This window comes from Pygoscelis adeliae, unplaced genomic scaffold (assembly GCF_000699105.1).
Source record: "Pygoscelis adeliae isolate BGI_AS28 unplaced genomic scaffold, ASM69910v1 Scaffold265, whole genome shotgun sequence".
NCBI classification, from domain to species: Eukaryota; Metazoa; Chordata; class Aves; order Sphenisciformes; family Spheniscidae; genus Pygoscelis; species Pygoscelis adeliae.
In genome coordinates this window covers 371,907-395,515 of record NW_008824810.1, presented here as the reverse complement: position 1 = coordinate 395,515, position 23,609 = coordinate 371,907, and the positions used below count along the sequence as shown (strand labels likewise).

At 43.5% G+C, this 23,609-nt stretch overlaps 1 protein-coding gene across 1 annotated transcript in view; it reads right to left on the bottom strand.

Annotated features, from left to right (window-relative positions):
• The window catches only part of NTNG1 (netrin G1), a 155,770-nt gene extending 134,110 nt beyond the window's left edge, over positions 1-21,660 (bottom strand). Inside the window, exon 1 of the mRNA XM_009324226.1 lies at positions 21,415-21,660. Coding sequence (XP_009322501.1) covers positions 21,415-21,660 — 246 coding nt within the window. The remainder of the gene's footprint in view (positions 1-21,414) is intronic.
• Between the last annotated feature and the right edge of the window lie 1,949 nt (positions 21,661-23,609).

The following is a 23,609-nucleotide window of genomic DNA, read 5'->3' as shown; positions in this document are numbered from 1 at the left end:
TTGCCCTGAATGAAGCCGTGGAAAATCTGCCATGCTGAGGCAAGAGAAATCACAATATGCTGCTTATCAGAAATACAGAAAAACATCGGATCCAAATGATACGTCTATTCCTTTGAGTATGGCACTGCTGACCAGCCATCTTTTATCACGACAAAACACTGTTCCCCGATGAGGCGGAAGACAAAGTTCAACTCGACCCTCAGTTTTAAACACGAGGTACTGGGGGAGGAAAAAGGGTTGCTGTAGGGCAGTAGGAGAGAGGCTGTAAGCGACAGAAATGGAAACCGGAGTCAAAAGCAGGGCTGCAAGCAAAGAAGGAAAACCAGAATTGCAGGAAACATTCTGCAAAGGGTGACTTAAAGCAAGCAGGATCTGCTGCACCTCCTGCCTGTCAGGTGGATTAATTTGGGAAGTCACACTTAGGCTAAATATGTTTACACTGCATTTAGTTGCACAGAGCGGAGATCTGAGCTAGCTATAAATCTGTTGCTTAGATGTTCCTGCAATAGTTACAAACTCGATAGCTTGGGCAGCGGCAGCAGCCTAGCTTTGGCAGCGCAGTGCTCATCATGGGCTAACTGACCTTGCTGAGAGTGCACTGGCTCAGCCAGATGATTTATGGCTTCCATGCTGCATCGCTATCATATCTCTACGATACGGTCTTTCCTATCCATCTTTCCAGTTAAACGCTCATTCAGGCTCTCGCCATACCGTGTCTTGATTACAGCAACAACCTTTTCTCTGGCCTTGACAAATGCAATCTTGCCCTGGTGATAACCATCCAGAACGCTGCTGCAAAGATCATTTTTCTAGCTCATTGCTTCGGCCACCGCGCGCTCCCATTGCACTCCAGCACCAGCTCCCCTTCTCCATCTCATCAACCATCGGCTGTTTGCCCTAACTCTCAAAACCCTTCACAGCCTATTCCCGCCCCACTCATCATCTCCAGTTTGATATCAGGAAGCCAACTCTTCCCTCGTTATCACTGCCTGCTGATAAGAGCCTTCACTCCTTACCTGCGTGATTTTTATTTACTTATCTATTACACAGGCAGCCTCGTACTTTCTCCCATGCTGCTTTTCGCACTTGGGAGGAGTTTTCCCTAAACATCAGTGAAACGAGATCATGAATCTCCTTAAGTTCATCTCCTTAAAAGCCTCTCTTGCAGTGATAACTAGTGGAAATGTGATACTAAATATTAATCGTGTGCTGTGCTAAGACTACCGTCTATCATGCTGACTAGTGTTGACCCCTTACTACTTCGTGCTCCACAATTTGTCCCTATCTGTTGCCTCCTTAAAATGAGAGCTTGCATTTGGGGTAAGGGATCATCCAGACGTTTGGACAGCACCGAGCTAGCACAAGAAGGGCTCATAAATACAAGTGTTCCTAAATAATACGGTTGTATAAATAATTTTTATAGCGGCACTGTAGAAACTGCTCACTCAGGAATCAACCAGTTAAACCCCCGTCTTCGCTACGTTTATGGAAGTGATGTATGGTTAAGTGCCGATGCAGAGTGTAGTATTAGCCTCCGCCTGACTTCCCCTGCAGACTCCTACAACTCTCCAGACATTGTTACCGCCGGTTCTTCTCGTGCTATTTTGATGTTCAGAGAACTCCGATTCCCTTGTGACAAAAAAAGGATGAGAGGCATGGAAAGATTTTTAGACAAAGAGAATCTGAAAAGGGTGGACTGCTTAGCTGAACAAGGAGACGTGTGAGAAATGAGAAGAAACACACCGACACGCAGGAAGTATATTAAGTTGTTGTAACAGCACCATTAACTCTTTTTTTAACTTATTGGAATGCCTGAGTTGTAACAGTGATCTTTTAAACTTAGCTGGCACGGCTAACACAAGAGCTATTCCTTGAAAGCTACCACCGTGACTGACTTTCAAGAATTCTGTACAAAAGCAGGCGCTTTGATGCTCTGAGATATCGAGTGTAGCCTCTAAAGCTCGAAAAAATACACTTAATTCTTTTGAAGGTACCTAAAGTGAACAGTGAGATGGTAAAGGAAATCTGAGTTATGGTTTCCCATAATTTTCTTATATTAATTTTCCTCTGGGAGAATCCTTAATCGCAGCATGCGCTAGGAGCTTGCACACTAAGCATTTAGAAGCAATGCAGTACCATGGGAAGTCGCCAGCTCATCCGTGGAACTGGTGTGAGATGAGGTGCAGGCGTTCGCTCCCGTTCATTGCACGTTCCTGAAACTACAGGGATTGTCACAGGCACTTCAGATGAACTAAAAGATCACGGTATAAATCACATCATTTGAGTCAGAGGTCTTCAAGTTTTAGAGTACCCCTATCATGCATTTAATCCACTACACAAACACTGAGCGCAATGGAAGTCATCAGAGACTGCACGTCTGTGTTTCTCAGAAGCAGTCTTCCAACTTTGCTCTGTGCTTCAGCTCATGGTAAGAAACTGTAGCGTGATCAGCTACCACTGTACATCTTCACTTCTGGCCCTTGTAATTTAGATTAGTTCATGCGTCTGTAGGATTTCTGTCAGCCACCCCAGTTACATGTGAGTCTGGAGAAGGGACCGACTCCAGGTACTTGCAGTTCTCCACGCTTAGCACAGCAAAACACCTACAAGTGCTTTGGTCTGCTCCGAAGGGCAAGAAGCAGCACTGATTTACATGCTACGAACTGAAGAGGAACATCAGAAGGAAGTGTTTTAAACTTAAGATAATGCTATTCTTAGCTGGCAAGACTTGTGGTTTTGATCCTTCTCAGATGCATAGCCAACAGTGAGCTATCTGGCTGCACGAATCCCCCCGCTTTTCTTCTCTCGGTTAAATCTGCGATTCGAATGCACGCCCCAGTACTCAGGAACATTATGTGGATTTGCAAAACTTTCTGAAAGACTTCCTGCCCATTAGCCATTGGCTGTTTTACAAAAAGGCATAAAGATAGCATCTTCCTCTTGTAACAGATGTAATCTCCTTGCAGTGCTGTTCATACTGTTTGAAGGAAAGCAATATTCCTTTTCTCTCGGACTCGCTGAAATAGTGGCATCTCTCAACATAAACTGAAAATATATTTGGAACTCAATTTGGTTCAGTTCTCGGAATTTCACACATGAGGGATGAAGACATGAGGATCAGCTTTCTGTAATTAGTGAGGCGTATTAGAAGGGCTGGATCCTGTAATGTCATCTGTGCAGCAAACGACTGTGTTTTCGTAGTGCCAAGAAGCATCTAAGATCTGCTCTTGGCATGACCCACTAGACTGACAGTTTTATTTCAATTGTCATTCTTGAAGCTTATATGAAACAGCTTCACACTTTTAATTATGAATATAGTGTAGAAATTGTCATCCACAGTGTGGAGCAAACTCACGTATTTTGGTTTCTGGTTTATGCTCATCACAAATGAAGAGGGAGAAAAGTAGTCCTAAAAAGCATTTCACCCTGATTAAGACTTGGAACAACTCTAGGCATAATTCAGAGCATCCTAAAGGCTGCTCCAGCCCGTGTTGGTTACACAAGTCCCAGCGTACTGGCTGCGCTGACTGTCTGGAAGGTTTTTTCTCAGGTCTGCTCCACATCCTCCAGCTGCTGGCACGGTCCGTCTCCTGAATGCGCTTCTGAAGTAGGAGGAGGATCAAAGAGCAGATGGCACTGAGCTGCCTCTGCCAGTCCTCTGCCACTGGAGGAATTTTTCTGTGCCAGTAAAAACCCTCTGCTCCATCCTCAAGCCTGCTTTTCGGCTGCTTTGCGTGGCCAAGGCAGCACAGAGCATCCAAACCACGGTCTAGGCGCTTCCATGGTGACTTCAGTGGACTCACTCCAAACTCTCCCAGGTGCAGCTGAGGGTGCAGAGAAGCCCATGGCAGACAAAATAGGTGGTTTGTAATGAATGAGGCAGAGCTGTGCAATAAATTCGTCAAGGATACTGTGGCAAGCCCCAAAAGAGGCAGAGGTCTAATATCCATTGAAGAGTGAAGATAAAAATAAATGTTGAACAGCTGCTCTCCTCACTTTGCAGTAGACAAGGGCATTTTTAAGGGTAAATATTGTTTAGAATAATCCATTGTGCAGAAGCCTTTGGATTATCCACCGCTTCTGTAACATGCTTCAGAATAGCTACCCTGAGTTGTATCAAAGGACTGTCCACAACCCTTTTCCTAAGAAAATCATCAGGAAACCCACTCCATAGTTCAAAACCTGAACAAAGTACTTTTAACAAACTTCACAGCAGAGCGGGAGCAAGCTGCTGGGTGAGTGGTGACAAGGTGTTTCATAACTGAAGATCTGCAAACCCTTGCTGACAGCAAGATCAGCACAGTGGGACCAGTGTTCAAGGAAAGATATTTTAAGTCTGGCAGAAATCTTACGGCTCTTCTACAACCCGAATCATCACAGAATCAGTTAAGGCAATTTTTATTTCTGAAGGGCAGCATCTGGCCTACTTGGCACACTTAATTTCAAATGTGTATTTTTCAGAGCAAAAAGCATAACAAAAGTATGTAACTCAAACTGGCAGAACACTATACTTTGGATGATATTTTGTAGTTAATAACAATTTAACATATCATAAACTCCGCTTCTGCTGTGCTTCAGCCTGATGCAACCTAGAAAAGCATCTCGCACAGTTTAGAATAGAAATGCTAAAAGATCTTTTAAAAGCAGCGGTACTACCAGGCTCTGCTGCTCTTACAGGAACAGTAGCTTCTGCAATGTTATTGGCAACTGGTTTTAGCATTTGATATTTATTGTAAAAGGAGGAGATTCTGCAATCGTAAGGGAACGTGAGGGGTAACATCTTGGTCACGGCACTGCAAAATTTATACTATAGTTTTGTCTGTTCCCAAAATAAGAAAACAAAAAGGCTGTACAAGCTTTAGAAGACTTGTACCAAATTCACTGCAATTAGCGGGAGTTTGACTCATGTCCCCGTTGACATGAAAAGCCCTCCCTCGGGCTGACCCCGACCCTGCCCTGTGCAGGACTGGCTCCTGCTTCATTCACCCCTTACGTTCCCCCCTGGTTTGGATTCGGTGTCATTTATACTTTCTTTTCCTTTCGCAAACTGCCCAAACCCCATCCTGGGCATGCCTCGGAGAGCTAAGCTGTGCCTGAGCAATGCAAGCCAGCGCCAGCTGCCTTTGTTTGTCCTCAAGTACCGTGATACTCCTCCACTCGGTACGTTCTGGAAAAAACTGGGTAGCCCCCCCACTGCGCCCGGGAACGGTCAGACCCTGGGACGTGTACGCACGCCACGGGCTGGAGGAAAGCCAGATCAGCTAATTCCTCATTTGTGTCCATGTATTTAAGCTTCTTCCTAACAGTATTTTGACCTGGGTAGAGAAGAGGAGCCATATGGCATCTTCTGCCCCTGACAACAACTGCTGTTAGTGCAATCAGTGCATTACCTAGGTGATTTGTTTAGATTCAGCTGTGTCACTAACTTGTGGCAAACTCAATTATAATTAAGTTGCGTATTAGGCAGGGTCCTAGTATAAGCCGGTTTCATTTTCATATGCCATTTGCATTGTATTTTCTGCCATAACGCTGCTTACAGATGAAGTGTCCTGACCAACTGCTGCTCGGGGCTGTTGCCTTTCCCACCTTCTAACCCAAGCCCAATGTGAATTTGTCTCGCGTGGCACCCCCAAGAACTTGGACAGCTACAGCATCAGCTGTAGAGCCATGCCATAATTACAATAAAAAATAGAAATAATGCACAATCATTAGCCTTAGCTCCTCATCTTGCTAAAGTCAGCCTTAAGATCCCCACCTTTTTATACTTTTTCCATTTGGGTTTCAATTATACTGTAAGCTATTTAAAATGGGAACAATGCCTTCCCTTATTTTTGTACAATATCCAGCCCAGTGAAGCACCAGGCTTAACTGAGGGCTTTGAGAGTCAGAATAAGCCACCATTTTTTTTTAGTCATTTGCTGCCCTAGGAGGTAAATGACAGGTCAGGGAATGGCTCTGGGTTTCAGCAGCGTTTTCTAAGGTGTTTATCATGTATATTTTCTCAAAAAGCATATATGAAATAAAGATACCTGTTTATGTCTTCTAGAATTCCTAATTTCCCCAGACAGTTTCCTGTGTTTAATAACAGGATGAAAGAGCTTGGTAGTGCCACCCACCCCTTCCCCCCAAAAAATTAAGCATCCCCCCCCAATGCACTGTGGACAGAACAGTGATATCTCCTCCTTTTTACAGTATAGATTTCTAAATCAAATATTAACACTAAGCATAATGCAAATTGGTTCATAAAGCTTAGAAAAGAACAAAACAGTCTTGAAAGTTATCTAGGGCTATTCTATGTCTCAACTTTACTGTGTTAACATGTTACTTAACAGAAGGCATACAGTTCTTAAAAGCTTACTGCTTAAGAATACTGAACGGCAAAAAAAAAATTTGTAGATACTGTCAGATCGCGCATAATCATTGCAGCTGCTTTACAAGCTTTTGCCTTTGAACCATAACCTCGGAACAACAGGGAAAAAGATCATAATCTAATTACAGATAATGACAAGGTATAGAATTATGGCTTTGATAAATACTTCTAAAATTGCAATGATAAACAAATTATCACCCTTTTACTATGCAGTAAATAGCTACAGTTCATTATAAAAAGAACAAAAGAATGTCATTTCTGTAGGTATTTAAGATAAGTGTGGGACAAAATACGAGGCAGCAGACAATGGAGACTTAATCCCGAATGAGCGCTATTAATACCATAAAAATTCAGCAATTCTGCGAATTCTCTACACCCTCTGCCTGGAAATGGAGACGACCAAAATGAGATGCAAATCAGTGCCTTTATCTAATGAATAATGCAAATGAGTGCTCCTCTTATGGTGCGGCAGTCTGCAGGAATCCTCTCTGCCTCACCTCACATTTCTTGTGGATTTAAGCACCATGTGTCAGACGAAATTAGAGAATGGAATTGCCAAGAAATGACAAAGCCTTGGAGCCCCAAGTCAGTGCAGACAGCAAGGTACATTAAGATGCACGGTACAGAGGAGGAGAGAGCAGACATCTCATTAAAATGAAAATGTTGCTATTTTTCCTTCACCTAGTTCATGGAGTTGTATGACATTGTAATCTGCAATTATTTGTGTGGCTACTAGTTAGAAGCATCCTCTAAAATGGTACCAAGGTGGGATCTCAAAAACTTTGTAAAATCTTTCTTTGTCTGTTTTAATGCTGGTGCTATTTTATCTCTCTGATATCAGTTAACTGCATCAGCATTTTTCTCGCAGCATCACAGAGCATGCTGCATCTTATCCATTAGTCACAAGCCTCGCTGTAACTTTCCCTTAGCACCTAACATTACCCTTAAGAAAAAATATTCTCAAACAAACCCGAAGGCATGCAAGCCCTGAAAATTAACTCCCCCCCCCCAGGTTGTTATTTGCCGGAATGTATTTGTGATTCAGAATCCAGGACAGATTTTTATCTGCTCCATTAAAACCTCCGAGCATGCGGACCAGCTGTGCTGCCACAGCCATCGTCAAGTCCCTCCTCTTTGTCATTGCATCGGGTCCCCAAACCGGGCATTTGTGAAACGTAACGCTTTTCTGACAGGTACTCTCTTAAAATACAGAGCAGGTAGACACACTCTGACAAGCCATTTGTTCCTCAGACAACTTCTTAGTTATCAGATACAGAGCGGTGAAGGAGACGTCCAACCGTGAAAGGGATCTCCCGAGGATTTGGGATCCTGGCAGGGGCTCCCTCATCATTGCGATGCACGGGGGACGCGCGGGGACCGCAGGTCTGAGCATGCGGTTTGGCCTGGCTGTGGTTCAGGCGAGCACGTTTCGGGCTGGAGGGAAATTGCCTCTTACTCGAAAAGGGAAGGTCACCCCAAAGTCCTGAACTGTAAAGCTGAGAGCTTAACGCAATCGCTAAACTTTGGGGCGCCAATCATATACGACACAACCTTAGGGCCGTGTTCCTGTTGTTCGCCGAGCTGCGGTGTGAACCAGCAGGCAACGAATCAGTGTTTTGATTCAGTAACCCATCAAATAGATAAATCTAGGTACTAAGCAAAAGAAGAGATTAGAGATGTCTTACTGTATGTCCTTTCAGGAAATGTGGGGGGGAAAAAACCAACACACCCAACCCCTTTTTCTCACAAGCTGACAAAGACATCATTGCTATTTATAGTTGCGCTTCGGTTCATCAGTTGGAGGCACACTGCAGAAGATGCTAAAGCACTAGCGACGCTGCTACTAAATTAAGAGCTTACAGTTTCTTTTTAATAGCTGAAAGGAAAGCCATTTCTCTACTGGACAGCTTGTTGAAAACTTCATAACAGTGCAAAAAAAAAAGTATATTATTTTGGATGGATTTTGTCTCAGCTCAATCCCAGTGAATCAGGGGGGAATTGCCTGGGATGCAGGTCTATAAGGAATCTGGTGTGAATTCCATAAAAATGCGACTTGCAATTAATATAGCGTTTTCACTCTCTTAAATTAGAGGGACATGGATAGGTTCTCTGCTCCCGTTCCTGTTAGCAGTTGCCATGCCAGGAATATACAGAGAGTTTAGGTTTCTGATAGCAAGGGCAACGATAACTATAGAGGAAAAAAACCTACTGTTAAAGCAAACTAAGCAGTTGATTTGAAGCAAGGAGACAATTAAAGCACAGCATTTCTGAAAGAGTAATAAAAATGTCACTGCAAATGACGGATTGTTACAAGTCCTTGGCTTCTTCCTAGCACTGCAATAGAATATGGTGTTAAATCAGTTCCAAGAGATTATTAGTGGTATATGTTATTTTCACAAACTCAAGGAATTGAGTATCATTTCATAAATCAACTGCAGGTTAAAATTAGATCTTTTTTTACAACTTTAGTTGTGTGACCTTCACATATACAATTAACAAAAAGAAAATTATAAAAAAGTAGTTGGAACCCGACTCAAACTGAGAAAAGCTAAAAGCACTCTACTAAAAAACCAAACCAAATCAGAAAACAGCTCTTTTCTACGGCTGCAGATCTGCTCAACGCCTGTGAGGTTCACTGATTGCAGAATAAGGCGCTGAGCCACACATACTGTAGAAATGGACTCCCATTTCTCATTAGCTTAAGGCTCTGTAATTACTTGTAAAGCATGTCCATATTTTGTGTTATGTGTTTACTTTCTGTATCGTTTTTCTGCATAAAGCATTAAGAAACTGTTGTGGTTTATGTCACCTAGGTGACAAAACCTACGTCAGAAAACTATAAATCATTAAAACCGACGATAACTGAACCCAACTACCCGGCATGTGGAGATCTGTGAAGCGCAAGGCTTAAGCAGACATGTATTGTCAGATACAGCAGTATTGTAGGCTCAATTATAAGTTTCTCTGCTTCACGAGTTTATGGGCCAGATAATGTCTTCTAACAAAGTCTGCGTGACAATACTGTTGGAATGCCACAAGCATTTCTTACGTGGAGAAAAGCCCATTTCTCCTGCAAACAAATTATCCAAGAATCCTCCAAGATCCGCACAGAAATACGAGGGATCCCCGTCATCTTCTTCCGAGATGCAACATTGCTATCGCGCTTCTCTCCGCGTGCGTGGGTTGCTTAGGGGCTGCAAGACCTGCCACCGCGACCGGCGTTACCTTGTAGACTGCCGCGACTAGCTCAAGCGAAGAGGTTTATCGCCCTGTTCTTCAGCCCTTTGCTATAGCTGCACCGCCCACGTTCACACGTATTTCCCAGCAAAACGCTGTGGATCTGACCCCTGGTTAAGAGGGGTATTTTTGAATTCCAAAGGTGTCTCCAATTTATGATTTATTTCATCATTGTAAAAGTAAACATGTTCTGCTCTTCCTGCAAGGCTTTATACGGCTCATAATTATAAACAAACCAATCACTAATGCAGACTAAAGGCAGTGACAGCAAAGGCTTGCTCAGCGTCGCCCTTACATCTACTTTCCCAGGCCTTGGACATTGGCTAGGGTGACAGCCAAAAAACCCCAACTGTGACTGGCTTACGTGCCAGGAGTTTAGAGAAGCTCATGTAAGGTGGTGTCATTAAAAAAAAAAAAAAGTGTTAAAACAGGTCATCATGGTGCCATTCATCTCTAATTCATTTGTGAAAAGCACTATTTTTTCTCGGTCAGCTCCTGTGAATCTTCTTTTGGGGTATCAGAAGGAACTGGCCTGGCATGAGGAGGATGCTGACGGTTGCATTAGCATAGGTACAATGACCTTGAGGATGGGAACTGAAAAACCCCCCTGAGGCTAAGGTTAAATTCAGTGGGGCCCTGCTGCTGTCTGATTTTTGTTTCTTATCTTATGCCCAATTTTATCATTCTAAACCCCATCACTTACCAGTATGAGGCCCTTGACAAGATACAATCACCAGAATGACATTTACTCCAAATTCTTAGGTTATTATTGATTAGGAGCGTCGAACGCTGCCTGTAAAAAGGCTGTGCCTGCTTTCTCTGCACTCCTGCAATGGATTTACTCTCTTGGAGACTGCGCCTAGGAAAAGCAGCACGATGAGGGGGTCTTCATAAACCAAAGCACGCTTCAGCAGACGCTTCTCCCATCCTACTGCTGAACTCCTTAACCTTAAGAATTCAAAAGGATTTCAAAACCACTTCACATGTACCTGTCTAAGGTCCACAACTGAGGTCTGTATGGGTCTGTACCATTTTAAAAGAGACTGTTGCCCAAAAAAGGGTAGCAGAAGCGTTAAGTTAGAACAAACCCATCAGCTCTGGTGGCTTCTCGAGCTGCAGGGCCCTTAAGGTGTGACGAGACAGGGATCCAGCTGGGAGGAAGGCAGGCTCTTGTGTTCTTTGGAGCAACTCCCCATTTCTCTCTTCAGCCTTCCTTTTCCACCATTTTCAAGAGCCCCCATTTCAGCGAGACTGGAGAGAGGGGCTGGCCCCGGGGAGGCGTGCAGGGATGGCACAAGTGGCAGACGTACGGGAGCCACCGTCTCCACTGTGGTTGCACCATCCCATTCAATGCACATATACCACTTTATACCAGCTGAGGACTTGCGGAAACAACTTGTAGAAGGAGGGGAAACAAATGTATGTATGGCTTCAAAACCCCAATGAATTTCAGACATCAACCATTTGTCCATTGTTGGACAAACAAATTGGACAACATTTAAAAATGGCATACTCTCTCTTACAGCTTAAAATTTCACAAAATGTTATGCTGAAAACCCCATCTTTTCTGATTAACAAAAAAAGGGAACTGTTGAACTCTTGTTCGTAGACTTGCTTTTAAACCTATAAAACCTGAAGTTCATAAACGATGATGCTTAGCTAATGTTGAGTATAATGAGTAAAGAAGATTTTATAAATGGAAAAAGGTTGGAAATAAATCACAGAATCACAGAATAGTTTGGGTTGGAAGGGACCTCTAAAGGTCATCTAGTCCAACCCCCCTGCCGCGGGCAGGGACATCTTCAACTAGAGCAGGTTGCTCAGAGCCCCGTCCAACCTGACCTGGAATGTTCCCAGGGATGGGGCATCCACCACCTCTCTGGGCAACCTGGGCCAGTGCGTCACCACCCTCAGCGTAAAACATTCCTTCCTTCTATCTAGGCTAAATCTACCCTCTTTTAGTTTAAAGCCATTCCCCTTTGTCCTGTTGCAACTGGTATATACGCACTACTAAGGAAGCAGTATTTGGGCACGATCCATTGCTGTCAGTAGAAGTCCTTCTGTTGACTTCTACAGGGCACATTCATTTCAATGGAAGATCATCTTTTAAGTCCTGTTTATGGGAAGTCAAACACTGACTCTTAGGCATGAACTATACATTATGATTCACCTCTACCTGCTTTTTAGTTATTGAAGGATACCTTTTTTAAAAAATCAAAGCCAGTGCTCCAGATAACAGAAAGCTTGTATGTTTTTAACCTTTTATTTTCAAAAGCTTCTCTCACTTCTGTTTCAGGAAAAGGGGGACTCCAATGCAAACTGCTGGCAAAAACTTACCCCAAAATTTTAGTGAGGAAAGCTACAATGCTTGAACCCATAAAACCCATTAAACCCATTACTTAATGTTTCTGGAAGTCTGAGCAAACTCTTGCAAAGCGAGGCACCTTGCTAGGATATTTCTGCAGGCTATCCCTACAGTATTCATACTGCTCGGCACATCCATATGGTCAAGGAAGCCAAGAGGCATGTCAGAGTCTGGAAGGCTGCGATAAAAATAGATGGGGAAAATAGCACATGTAGAAAGAGTTGTTTTAGCAGTCAGAAAATGACATTCTGTACTTTTTTCTATAGCTATGCGCTTGTTTTTAAAAGATGAGGGCTTTTGTGTAGTTGTTTGCTATTCCTTTTTTTTTTAACCTTCCCCCCCAGTCATTTTTAAGTGTCACCCACAAGCAGCTCTGTTTCTAGTTTTCACTGGAGGAAAGCACCTTATGAGCAGGTGTAGATGGTAAAAATCAAATTGATGAGTTAAAATGATGGCTCCTGACAGTTTTACAGATAAATCTAAAATGCACCAGGATGCTGGAAGAACACAGTATGTATATGTAAGAAAACGCTCCTCTCATCATAAGTGTCCTCTCTTAAAGGTTTTACAACTACTTAGGTATAAAAATTCTGGGCTGAAGCCTGACATAAAATACCTTTGGTACAATTTCTTGCTTGTAATAAATACAATTAAAATTCATTTGCGCCCTTTTCTTTCCTCTTCTTTTTTTATTCCTAAATTCCATATAAACAATCTGCCTAAAGAACTAGAAGATAAGGAATAAAACCATTTTACAGAAAATACGATACAGCAAACATCAAAGCTACATGAAGTCACTTATGCGCGTGGCCAAGCCAGCTCCATGCCAAGGATTTTCATGTCCCTAGCTATATTTGTACTTGTAGATCAAGATGGTGTCACTGCAAGTGACCTGTGAAAACATAAACTTCCATACCTAAAATGTGTATCAACAGCCATTGTTTCTACAAGTAAATCGGGTACAGAACTACTTCCTACTTTTCAGCTAGTGAGATTAGCATCCCAGTGTACAGAGGGACGTGCGTCTTGTCAGTCAATGACCTTAATAGTATCTGGGATTATTTTTGACTTTTCAGATCCAGCTAGTACTTATAGGCCTTGAAACAAGTCAAGAAATATTCGGTTTAACAGATCTCCTACCTGCTTTTAGCTACTCTAAAATAGGTATGTGGGGTTTTTATGTATTGGAAATTGCAGCTTTGGCAAAACAGTATCAGTATTGTTTTTAAAAAAAAAAAAAAAAAAGAAGCAGTGCTACTCAGTAAAATTCAGCAGCTCCCACAAATTCAGCTCTTTCTAAACTCTGTGGATAAAAACTAATGACAGGTTTTCATCCTTGTGTAAGGAGATGGGTAATTTCCATACTTTGTCAACAGGGACGGCTAATGCTTGTCTGGATTTCTCCCCCTCCGCTCCACAGCATAGAGCAGAAGGCATGAGAGAGCCCGATTATCGTCTCAGTCTGTACATTTATTTTCTTCTTGAATGCTCTGGCAGCATACCGTGGGCTTAAATGTTTGCCTGGGGCGACTTGGGCTGTATATGGGACTGGCTGCTTTATAAGTAACATAAATGTCTAAACGTTAAAATCATTATTTGGGAGCCAACTTACTGACTTCTGCGTTCTCAAAGGACGCCAGGGGAGCCGGCTAACCAGAACGGGTTGTCCTGACGTACACAGGGTTTGCAGAACTCTCGGCCAAGTTCGCTTGGCTTTGTTTCAACTAAGATGCTTACAAATGGAAATCTTAATACATGGAAGTGCCTCAGGAACCTGCATTTGGTTTCCAGTGATTCTTAGCTGTTACAAGGTACAAGCCCTGCAAGAAAGAAACACGAAACTCTGGGGTTTAGAGACATACAGGTACTAAATGAAGAAGGAAAAATACGTTTGTCCAGATAATTTGGACAAACCTGAGCAGCATAAAACTAGCTCTGCTCAGTTCTGCCAAGTAAATCCAAAATTCGCACTGAGACTTGTCCATCGCAGTGGGAGGAAATACAATATCACACTCCCTGCACACCGTCCTCAAAATGAGACAGCAGCCTGGAAAGCCCAACGCTGCACAGCTCGCTTGGGACCGCAGGGCATTGTGCCCGTGACCGAAACGTGCGAAAGCAAACTGGCTTGCTCCCCGTGAGGGGGGCCATCCCGCACCCCCGCTCCTCCAGGCTGACTGCGTGACACCGGCAGGTTAGAAAGCAAAGGTCGCTCTGCTGAAAGGCGGATTTACCCCCGCTCCGGGGGGAAAAAAATCTCGGTTCAGGGCTCCTAGCAGAGCAGGAGCGGGGTGACCCGCTGCCACGGGCCCTCAGCCCAGGAGGGAGGCGGGTGATGTGCTGTCCTTCCCCAGATGAGGAGCACCGGTCGGGATGCTGCTTTACTGCATTGTCCCTCTGTACCCCAGCAAATCCTGTTAGGAGAGTCTCCCTGCAGTGAGCCACAGGCTCGAGATCACCTCTGCCTCACCAGAAGAGGTACAAATTACAATACGTTGCTAGTAAAGATTTTATTTATAAAGTAGTATTGTTTTATTGCAGAAGGCAGCACTAAAGGTGCTGCTGAGGGAACATTTCTGGCTCAGCCGCACTGACAGCAAGCCATTCAGATTCCCCTGTGGATGTCAGAGTATCCATTTTACAGTGGAAGCCATTTATTTCTGTATAAAATTGCTGTTGCTGTTTCCACACCCAAACACGACCGAACGCCCGAGTTCCCGCAGAGTGCTTGGGCAGCTCCCCCCAGGTACCCCCCTCAGCCGGTGGGGGAAGGTGCTCGGGGGGGTCGGGGTGCTGAGGGCAGCAGGGTGGCACCAGCTCAGGTATTTGCGAGAACCTCATCCGCAGAGCCACAGTCGCCCCCGGCGATCCCTTGCTTTCCGAGATCAATTATTATTACAATAAATTGATCACTGGGTTAGCTACGAATGTCTAATATTTCCAGTTAACTTCAGGGGAAAAACCAAAATAGGAGAGCAAGTACCAGACGGAATAAAGGCAGTGTTAAAAGCAGCAGTTAAGCAGTTTCTATGAAGTGCATTTATAAAATACACATCTTGTTAAAAGGACGCACTTTTACACCCAGTTGTGATATGTGCCTTAAAACTCTGCAACTGAAAATCAGTAGAAGCCCTTGCCTTTGTTTGGGAATCCTGTTTTACCCCCAAATATTTTTAACAACTGAAGTACTTTGTGGGCGCGCTTTTGCTTTGTTCGAGGTTTGAAAAGATTCCAGTACCCAAAGTGTAACTGAGGGGAGAAAAAAAAAAAAGGCAACCGGATAGAGTTTTGTTAATAATTTACTGGGGAATCTTGATGTGTGATAATGAATAAAATGCAAATCCGTTTTACTGGCAATCCTCAGTTTCGATTTGTGAGAAATTATTAATTTTTAGGTTGCTTCCATTTGGAAGAAAACAAGAGATTTTTACCAAACCATTTGTTTTTCATCCCTGCTGTCATTAAGTATATCCGTTTTTTTTTTTTCCCCTCTTTTATGAAGCCAAGAACTCCTTTCCCAAGAGGTCCGAGGAACAAGGCGCCTTTGAAGTGTCTGCGGGCAGGCTGGTACCAAAGGCACAGGTAGGCTGCCGCCTCCGCGCTGGCGAGCGGGAGGGAGCCGGTGGGGGACGGAAGGAGCAAAGGGCATGGCGCGTGCTCCTCGCTCGCCTCTCCTCCCGCTAGCTGCTCCGGTCGGAGGCTGGAACGTAAGGACCAGCCAAAGCGGTGCTTTGATGGGAACAGCCGTGTCAGTGGGGTGGCGGAGCTGTCCTGCCCTAGGCAGGGGAGAGGAGAAGGGACGGAGGGGCTGTAGCTCCCCGTTATAGGTCTTGTGGTACTAGAAATGAAATGAAATATCCAGTAACTTAAGAGGAAAGACCAAAATAAAAACTCCGCTCCCCGAAGGATAAGGTTCTTTCCAACAATGACAAAGCAACACTTGGATTAATTAAATGCGCTCAGAAGAGTTCAGAATAGATGAATGCAGGTATTGTAAATAAAGCCTGCAATAACTTTGAGCTGTACCTACTTTTAAAGTATACAACTATGAAAATCCACATTAAACAAGGCAGTAGCAACAGCCTCGTCTTTAACTGCCTGTTCCCACTCTACCTAATAAGATTGCACAGATGGAACTAAAATGAAGGATTGTATGTCCTTATTCAGTCCATAAAAGAAAAAAGCTTTTTTCTTATCAGCACCTCTTAATGGTATTGTTCAACACCATTTTAAAATGTCTTACCTGAGAATGCATGTATGCATGCCAAAATGCTTCAAAAAATACATATTTATTGCACATTTTGATTTATATGTTACTCAGAAGAATATCTGCTCACTTAATTATTTCAGTAAACATAATAATGGTATCACTAACTATACTACGGAGTATTTTCCCTTTTTTAAAGAATATGAACCTACTTGTAATTAAAGTAATGCTATATTAATGATGCTGAAAGTCTCAGAGGGAAAAATTTAATGTCCACCTCATAATATTATGCCAGAATTACATGCACAGAAGACTTTTTAATAATCTTTGTTTCTTAATTTAGTTTTGATTGGCTATGAAATACAGAGCAGCACTCAAGGGCTCAAATTTCTACTGTCATCAGCATTTCTGCTCTATAAGTTGTACAAACGCGCAGGGCTCCTGTCTGTAGGCTTCCTTTCAAGCTTCTGTTTAACCGATGAAGAAAATTAGCTGCAGGCAATGATAATTGCTGATAATTTCATCATTTTTTAGCCACTGGGATGTGGGATGGCGTTATGATAGCTAGGTCTAAACATAAGCAGATTTTCACGTTGGCATTTCAGCTGCAAACGCAGGTTGGTAACGTAAATTCGTCTCCAGTTTGCGAATTACGGCAATAGCCACTAGGAGTCTCCTGATTAAGTTCGTGATGAATTTACACACTAATCCTGGCTAAGGTTTGAATGCAAACCCCATGCTCAAGGGCTGCATTTCAGCACAGGGGCCAGCCCACGCGAGGGGTGCGACTCCGGGGTGAAGGGACCCCCACCGCGGGGGCTGCCGACGCTCGTACCGGGAGCACAGCCGGCAAACGTTTTAGGAATAAAGCAGCCACCTATGCACTGTTCTTGTAGGGCAGAAGATGGTGATGGTCATGGAAAGTCAGATTTGTTTCTTTTTATAACTGGACAGAGTTTTGTGAAATGGTAACAAGCGCTTATGAAGAGGGAAGAATAAAATTTCACCAACTGGTAGTTACTCCCAGGGATTTAAAGCAGATCTGTAAACTGAAATGCTGCAGGCCACAAGAACTAGCACCTCCAGGTACTTAAAAATTTGCTTACAGTATCTCTGCGAAGTGAATCCTGCAGTTCTGAGAACATGAAGTAGCTTCTTTCTCTTGTCTCTTCTCCTTCCCTCTCCCCCCAGGCCAACTAAGCATAAGCGTATGGTGCCAGACACACTCTTAGCAATGCCAAATGCTCGAAGTTTATGAATTACAGACCCACAGGAATGGTCATGCTGGCTCAAATGCTGTGACCGTCCAGTCCAACTCTGTGACTGACAAAGGACGGCCAGATTTCCTCGAAGGAATGCCACAGAAAGCAGACGTGCACTGCCTGCCAGCACGCGTGCCTCACTCTAAAGCAATCCCTAGCCGCTTAAAACGTACAGGGAAGCCAGAGGTGACCAGTCAACCCCCTCCGCAGGGGACTGGTTATCCCGCAGGCGGGAGGAGTACTACCTGTTGGGGAAGGATGTGGTCACACCCTCCTTGCAGACACAAGCAACTCCACGGCCAGAAACCGCGAGCATTCGCTGCTCTAAGCCATTCGTTTGTTTGTATTTCTTTCATGCATCTCTCCTCTCGAGCAAAATCCTTTCCCAAGCCCTAAAAATCCGGAGCGACTTTAAAAATGATGAGATTTTAAACAAATAATAATTTGGAGGGCTATTTATTTGGCTTCTGCTTTTTGAGCTTTCAGTTTTAATTTTCAAACTTTTCTCTACAACCAGGACTAAGAAAATAAAGATGTTTTAAATGAAACCTGAGAATCTCACATAATCATAGGACTCCAGGGGTTTGAGGTTTCAGAATAATCTCATGAGTTGTCAATAGCGAATGTCGCCAGAAACGATAATGTTATTCTCAGACTAGATTGCATAAAAGCAATTGTGGGATAGTTTTCCCGCTGCATGTTCCCTGTAATACCGACGGACGCTGTCCTGGAGGGACGACCCAAAGGTACTTCCAAGCGGTGAGCTGCCACGTGCTGGGTTTAGCTACCAACTACAGGAGCGTTGCATTTTGCAAGAAATCTGCATGTGCAAAACCTCGTTTTTCGGTCTGTCAACTAAACAAGCTCACCGAGTAAAAACTCATAATGGACTCGTAAGAACACTTAATTCCATGGGGAATACGCAGAAATAAGTAGGAGGCGAATTTTACCATTAACTGCCCGTCTCCTCCGTGTTGTCTGCTTGCGTGCATTGCAATGCACGACTGCATTGTGCGTTATTGCAGACTATTATCAGCTCCCTCTCACAGACTGCCTAAGATTTTACGGTTATCTCCCAGCAGGACTTGGGTGAACCTCTCCGTACGGCTGTGTTTCAGGGATATAATCTGTACTACGCTGATAGCTGACACAGACTCAACAGCTAGTGCCTTAGTCCGTACAGTCTGTGGTGAACAGAAAATTACTGAGCCTGGTGGGAGAACCGATACGGAAACAAAACAGGAGGCTGCTTCAGCCTCCTCCTCTCCTTGCAGAAGCAGGCTCAGCTCTTTGCTACCCTTGCTTATTGTTAGGATACCTGAAAGGACCCTGAACTCCTCCAAGGAACTACCAGAAGGCAGCTGAGGGTTAACCTGATTTCAGAAACGAAACACTGGTACACAGGTTTAGCACGCAAATATCCAGTACCCGCAACAATAAAACCAAGCATTTGTATAAGTCAATTCGGCACTTCACCGTGCTGAAAAGAATCTCTGTCATTTCAAATTTGGGACTTTTTAGTGCAAGACCATGCCTAACAGGAATGCACTCTTTTCTGCTGCCCACTTTCTCCAAGTATGACAGTGCTATCTTCTTAACTCGTTTTCTAAAACTGAAAATGAACACAAAAATAAAACATCTCCTAGTTTGGCAATGCCAAAGGCTCAGGCCTACAAACATCTAAAACCTCGTTTTGAAGGAAATGTGTAATTTTTACATGTAGCTATAGTACAGCTAGACATGAAGCATTTTTAGGGATGAGAGTGTTCTGCTGCTGTGCAGTTATCTCAGGAACGGCAGCTATTTCTGTCATTTTCCTAATGTTTCAAGTAAGTCAAGCAATTACCAATGCGGATGTGAATACAGCGTATATGTACAATTTACATCCATACTGAAAGCAAATACAACAGTTTATCATGTGGGAGTCAGTCACCCTACACGCACACCACTAAATACACTCCCTCGTTGTGCGTGCTCTCTCTCCCTCTCCCCAGTTCTTCCTCCTTCTCTACTCCTCGTGTCAGGATTCTGGCGACCTTCTGCATCTCAAGGGCTTAAGCAGCGAGTGAGCTGCACCCGTCACCTCAGGTGACTCCTGAGCAAACCTTCATCCCCCATCACAGCACCAAGGACATTGCTAGGTCGAACATTTTCAGGAGTTCTGGCACCATTTTTAATACTCAGATTTAATCAAAATGTCTTTTTTTTTTTTTTTAAATTAAAATCCCTGTTCTAGCTAGAGAGTGGACTGATAACCAAGGCATTCAGAAACTTAGAAAATTACTTAAGACGGGAACTGCTGCAATGTTTATCTGCACTAAAAGGAAGAAACAAGTTTTGCTGGGCGGTTTCTTTTGCATTAAAAGAACAACTTTTCTTATTCACTACACGATGAGTTACTAAATGTCACTGATTGAGGGCTAAATCACAGCTATTACTATTCTGAGATTTCTCTGAGGGAGAAAATACATTTTGAGATAAAGAAAAAAGAAAATGACCATATTACGCATGTTGCTTTTACTTGTTTTTAAACAGTGGCTGCTCGAAGCTGCTCGGAGGTTTAGAGTGTCAAAGCCATGTCAGTAGAGATGGATTAGTGGGCAGAGAGCAAGTGGTGCAGTCAACGGTTCACAGTGAAAGTAATTTATTCACGTAGCTCCGCAATTTATCATGTGGCTATTACCATAATGTACGTGGGAAGCAGCTGCATGCGTGCACATAATGCCCTAAACGTGTGTGTGGTTGGACCTGAACTCCTTACAGAACAGTAGTGGTTGAAAATGATACTATAAGGCATTTAAAAGCAAATTTCCTTCCTGTGGGGATGCTGTCACACAGCAATGATGATTCGTACACAGGCAAACAAATATCTTGTAGACTTTTCTCTGTTATGATAACCTCACTTACCAGAACTCATTGGTTTTTCAAATCTAAATTACGTGGGTAATGTGATGTACGTTTCTAGTGCTTTATTAATAGATGTAAGTACATGCGTTTTGCATCTCAAACTCACATTTTCTAGTCAAGGAATATTGTATTTTCCACTCAATGTTTAACAGAAATATTCAGCGGCAAAGAAAATGAATTCTCCATGTTTGTGAGGAGAAGCAAGTCACCTACAAGTTGAAGATTTCTTTTAACTCAAGTGACCTCTTACAGCATGATCTATCAAACACTTAGGAGCAGCACAGCTGTAAAACGTTGAGATATATATAGTGTCTGCCTGGTTTCTCACACCTGTACAATTATTTACCAAGCCCAACATTTCCAAGACTAGTCCCTAATGTTAGGAGCATCTAAATGAAGGAGCTTGACTTCGGTCTCTTTTAGTCGGCTTGAATGCCTACAGCTTCAGTTAAAGGAGAAAGCTGTCGGTAGCTGGTAGAGCTGGCCCCCACCTGAGGGTGTTTCTTGCTGCACTGTCCACACGCGCAGGCGTGGACCTGCCGGCATGCCCCCGCTGCGTGCGGTAGCAAGGCTCCAGCAATGCTGCCCGCGGCTGCGTGGGCTTGCTGGAAAAACTCCACCAGCCCAGCTCCCACCACCACTTTTTAAGCTTCTGCAGTTTGAGCTTCTAACAATGGTCTCACGTTTGGAAATGACGCTGAATTATACCACGCTATGATGCTTTCAGGTGATCGTACTGGAACCAATTCACTCAAGTCTTTCATGATCCAGGTGAACGCATCCCAATTATGGCTTAGCGCACTAGGAGTTTTATGCTGCTTTCTTTTAGGTCATTAAAAGTTGACCTAGAGAGACACCGAATTCAGACAAAGTCAAGTTACGTCCCCGTAAGTAGAACATCTCATTGCCCAGCTTAATGTACCGCTCAGCATTGTGTTCAGCAGAACCTTTCACATTCTGAATATGATGCAGATTTTCTTGGATAATTTCAGGCGCGCTATAGGGCTTCCATTTTGAAGCCATCTATCACAAATATATATTATGCAAAATTAAAAGCTTGCCTTACCATTGCACAGAAAGTCTCGGGAGGATCTCCACACGTTATGTCTGGGGGATCCAGAGTCACTTTTACATATTTGATCATGTCTCTGGCTTCTGGCTGGCAGGCCATGTAATCCCATACTTTTCCTTCTTCTGTGTAAATCTGAGTCTTACACACGTCATAGTGTCCCCACACAGAAGGGTAGTGCTGCATCACGGAGGATACGGTAACCCAGAGGGCGTGAAGTGACAGGAATCTTGACAAATACATTTCTAAATCCTTTTATGTCACCTTCGTAAGGATGCTCAGTACTGGTGCACGTGCAGTCTACAGATTATACATATATGTACATATACATGTATATATTTTATAAAATAGGTTCCAACTCAAACGTGAAGCATTAGGATAGGGTGTTTGTTTCACTAAGTTGAAGACTTTGGTAGAAGCCACCCAGACCCCGATGACAGCCTTTCACAGCAACGCAGCGCTTGTCCTTTGTCTTATAACTTGTCTGTCAGGGCTTCTTGTAAAAGATGTCCAATAGCAGATAATAATTTGTGAAGTTGCAGGTCTTCAGCTACGCTGTCGATAACCCTGAGTGATCCTCCTTGTTCAGGGCTCGCAGGGGATGCCCAGATGCACTGATAAATCAGTATCCGAAGCGAAAGGATGAGTGTCTACAGGCTGGTGTCTGTTTCCCATCAATCATTCTTTTCTTCTGGCACCAGCACCCTTTTAGAAACAATGAGAGTTAGAGTTATTGTCCAAGAATCAATGCATTACAAAATATATGATATGTTGACATTTTGGAGGTTTGATGCAATATAAAGCAAATTGGTATAATATGGATAACCTTTACCGTGGTGCTGTGCTAGAATGAACAAACTACCAAAATCATTCACAGGGAAAAGTGTTTTGACACGAAGGATTTAACTCTTCTCTAACAAAGACAGATTTATAAAGTTCCAGGTGAGTTACAGGTTTTTGCTTCCAAAACGGTATTTTCACCCTAGCAAAACCGGAGGGGAAACTACCGAACTCAACCATTGCCCAGATCGTGCAGGCAGGGGAGCGGGCAGCAGCAGGAAGGCTCTTTCATTAAAGTGACACAGAGATGGGTATCAGGGCTACCAGCTGCTGATAGTCTCTTGGCAAGAGGAACCTCAGCGAGCTCCAAAAGCCTTATATGCATTTCTTAGATTTTTTTTTTTTTTTTTGGAAGAGTAACAAAGATATTGCAAGCACACTTCTGTTTCCTTGAAATTTATCATTAGCATTGGAAGAGCTTTGCTCCTTTTTTTTTTTTTTTCCCTTTGAACTGGGATTTACCGATCACACTGGTGATAAACTACCGATAAAGATAATGGTTCATTTATAGCTTACTACAAGGATGCTTTCCCCCTCCGTTATGGCAGTCTTTCCTAGGTTTGGGGGTGGGGGTACCTGGGTACTCAGCGTTTATTCCATAGCAGATATATCCCCTTGCCTCTCTTCAGAAAGCAACTAGAAATTCCCTCGGTTTGTATCACCTCAATCGTATTATTACAGGCATAAAATCCTAGGATGTTATTACGACGACTTAAAACATACATTTGCTAAAAAACACAGGTAAAAATATAAATTAGGTGTGAGGGAAACTGCAAAGATGGGGTAAGTTCCCTGAACACGGACAAGGAAAACCAGGGTTAGGAACCCCAACTTATTTCTCTCAGCCTGTGCCTGGTGTCAGCCCGTGCCAGCCGAGGACGGGGAGCCTGGGTGCTGGGCTCTCTGCAGGAGGGGAGATTTCAGCCAGCCGCCGCAGCACCTCTGCGCTCTTTCTGTCTGGATGTTAACGTCTAAGCAGACCCGTCAGACAGATGTTAAGTCACCACTTTCTGCAGCCCGCTTTGCTTGTTCCCAGCTTTAAATTATGCCCAGTGTCACGAACCCTCCTATACCCCAAAGCCACGGGGAGCGGTACGTGAGCTGGTGAGCGCCTTAGCGTGCCACTTTGGTAATACGCGTTTTCAAAACTTATCTTCAAAGCTATTCGCAAACGGCCTCCCTATATTTAAATAATGCTTCATCTTAAACTGAGCTAAACTACAGACACTATGAAATGCCAACAGATGGTTGAATTGTGTTTCCATAGCAAAGTAATTTACAATAATTGCCGTATGGACGTAAATGCAATTTTCCATTATATTCATTTTATCAAGTGTTACCATACAACTCTC